This window comes from Salvia splendens, unplaced genomic scaffold (assembly GCF_004379255.2).
Source record: "Salvia splendens isolate huo1 unplaced genomic scaffold, SspV2 ctg433, whole genome shotgun sequence".
NCBI classification, from domain to species: Eukaryota; Viridiplantae; Streptophyta; class Magnoliopsida; order Lamiales; family Lamiaceae; genus Salvia; species Salvia splendens.
The window spans coordinates 20,484-23,591 of record NW_024599084.1 but is presented as its reverse complement, the minus strand read 5'-3'; the positions used below and the strand labels follow the sequence as shown (position 1 = coordinate 23,591).

Sequence of the window (3,108 nt, the reverse complement as noted above, 5' to 3'; positions counted from 1 at the left end):
GGCTGAATTATGAGTGAGGTGAGGGAAGCAGCTTCATCCGTGAACAAGTCTTTCAAAACCTCTATATTTTGTGGATATAAAGTGAAGCAGATAATTTTCTGGCCTGCATTCACTTGCAATGAAAATGAGTATGAAAACTTGGACACTGAGAGGTGGAGTCTTTTTTTTTGGGGGGGGGGGGGGATGGAGATCAGCAGAGGCGAATTGTGGACTATAGTTAAGAGACTTATGAGTATTGACAACCCCACTTAATCGTAACCCTGAAGAGAATCTTGCTCGAACAATCTCTCAACCATTCACTCTGCCTCTGAAAGACAAAGTGCTCAATAGTTTTCCATCCTATCTCATTTGATTAATATCTTCTTTGAACTTCACGCAGCCATTTACAGACATAAAACTTCTGGAGGAGCCAAGGAAAGAAGTACAAAGACCTGCCAAACGCGACAAGAAGTCCCGCTAGGTGTCAATACAAGTTCAAGGTCTCTTCATCTTAATCCCATTTACCAGTATCAAAAGGAACTTATCAGTTTAAGTTGGCATTGAATAAATTGCTGATATTTTCTTATTCTGGTCATACTTTGGTAGGTGCATCGTGCTCTCTAGCAATAGCCGTGTTTAGTCTTGTAGAAGTTTCATGAAGCTTTCATTTGTTTTGGTTTAAATTGGTAATTGATGTGTTATTACTAGGATTTTTGCAATCTTATCCTTTTGATGGAATATAATCAAGCTAAGTTAGCTCAAATGATAGAAATTATCAAGAGATCTGGGAGAGCTTAAAGTTTCAATTCATCTTAATCAATAATGGATTGGCCCATATTATTTTTATCAGAAGTTAATAATCTCTGAAAGTGAACGATTTCTTAAAGTTAGTTAATTTTCACAGCTATAGATTGTTGAGATGAAAATGTGATTTATGGCTGTCTAAAAAAGAACCTCGACTTATAAAGTTATAATGCAATGTTTCACTTTTCATAAGCAATAATTTTTTTTGCCATATTGATTTTTTATTACCCTTAGAGTGAGATTTTAGAGAAGATACTCACATGCATCACAAAGGGTAACAGAAAACAAATCATGTTTTATTCGTTCTGAGTAATATTTAAATGTTTCGGTAATACTCATCCAGTCTTACTATGCATAGTTAAACCGAAAACATTGGTTCGACTTGAAACCAAACCGGTGATCCAATTTTAGAACTTATCCGCTTCTCACAGGCGGAACCCATACGGCCATAGCATTGCCGATTCTGATTTCTAACTTCTTGCCACCAATTTGGATCAAAATTGAGGAATAACCATGGAAATTGTCGAAAACAGTAAAAAGAAAACTAGCCACCAGTTCAAAATCGAAATGCGAATTTACTATAACGGACTGGTTATGATTATGCTTAATTGGAATCGTAACCGGTTATGATTATGCTTAATTGGAATCGTAACCGTCGATTCTGAAACGACTGTTTTTACATCCCTAATAGTCATTCTTCAATTTTACTATCAAGGAAGCAAAGACCATCTGTCACTTCTTGTTCCAGACAAGAACGCAGCCGATACAAACTAATTCCAACCTGAATTGAATAAAATTTGGGCTGTTAAGTTTCATTCTGTCGTCAAATTTCTTTTTTAATTTTCATTTTAAACAAAAAAGACCACTTATTTATTTTTTTGGTAGTACTGAGATATAATAACGCAGTGAGATCACTGCATATTTTTTGACAGTGAACTAACCTCTCTCTGTATGGAGAAATCAAACTTGTATGACTACGCAAATGGGATAAAAATAAATGTAGAACTCACGCTGATCGCAGCAGCAGCCCTCAAAAATAGAACACAGTTACCAGAAAATAAAGAGACAAATGTATCATGTTCCATGACCGTGGTCGGTAATTCAGAGGCATTTTTCTGGAAATTTTGTACTGCATTACACTTTTCGTCAGCCACCATTAATCAAGGGCATAATTGGCACAAAAAATTCAGTCCACTACCATTTCTCAGCCCTATATTGGCATGCGGAGCTAGATTTTCTGTTTTTGGTTAATTAATCGCACATGGTTATGAACACAAAAATGTAATCAATTTGTGTAAATATTGTTTTTTAAACTTCAAGTGAAGAAGATGAAGATAAGAGATGAAAATGAGAAAAGCTATGATAATTAATTCAGTTTTTATAATTGAGTTTCTGGTAACATAGCATAATTTATGTACATGAAATAAGCATGTCACAACCTCAGAAACAGAATATAAAATCTGTCCATGCATATATGATGATGAAACAGAAATAGGTTAAAGGAGTTAGTTAAAGTAAGCAGAAGAAATCAGAGCCAGAGAGCACCGGCGGTTTTGAGGAGCGGAACGAGCGATCCGCTGATGTGGCAGGCCATAACCGTCTCGATCCCGCCGAGGAACTTTCCTCCGACGAAGACCGCCGGAACCGCCTTTCCTCCGCCGCTGCCGGAGAGGCGGTGCAGCAGCGAGAGGATCTGGCCGCCGGAGGCGTCGCGGTCGAGCTCGACGACGGTAGGTCCGACGCCGAGGCCGAATAGGAGCTGCTTGACGACGTGGCACATGCAGCAGCCGCTGATGGTGAAGACGACCACCGCGTTGCCGGAGACGAGCGCGCTCACCTTCTCGCACACCGATTCCAAGTCCGACGCCGCCGCGCGGTGCTGATCCGCGCCGCCGTTGATCCTCACCGCAGATCGGACGCCTTTCGCTACCTCCATTGCTGTGATCTGCGATTAGAGAGAGAGAGAGATCTGGAAATGAAAAGCAGATGATGAAGATGAATTGAGTGCTAGGGCTTGCATTGCATATGCATATATATATATATATATATATATATATATATTATATATATATATATATACACATATAGAGAGAGAGAGAGAGGAGGGTACGTACGTGGTGGAGGCAGGCATATAGGTGGTACAGTAGCACAGGAGAAGTGTCTGGCGGCCTTGAAATCTCATGCTTTCTGCATTCAGCTTTATCTCTAAACTATTTTTCGGATTACTATACAATTGTACCATTATATATATCACAACCAAAATGCGAGAATTCTGTTGTGTTTGCTCTAACCACCTTAATATCTGTGTTAATCATTTTCTCCAAA

General features: G+C 39.1%; 1 protein-coding gene across 1 annotated transcript; it reads right to left on the bottom strand.

The window, feature by feature from the left end:
• Nucleotides 1-2,143: 2,143 nt before the first annotated feature.
• Nucleotides 2,144-2,801, bottom strand: LOC121790175 (glutaredoxin-C1-like). The gene has a single exon (XM_042188449.1). The coding sequence runs from the start codon at nt 2,717-2,719 to the stop codon at nt 2,312-2,314; it is 408 nt and encodes a 135-aa protein (XP_042044383.1). The 5' UTR covers nt 2,720-2,801; the 3' UTR covers nt 2,144-2,311.
• Nucleotides 2,802-3,108: the final 307 nt, after the last annotated feature.

What these genes read in the sequence shown, in the direction of transcription:
- LOC121790175 (XM_042188449.1), bottom strand. Translation starts at nt 2,719, where the DNA reads ATGGAGGTAGCGAAAGGCGTCCGATCTGCGGTGAGGATCAACGGCGGC.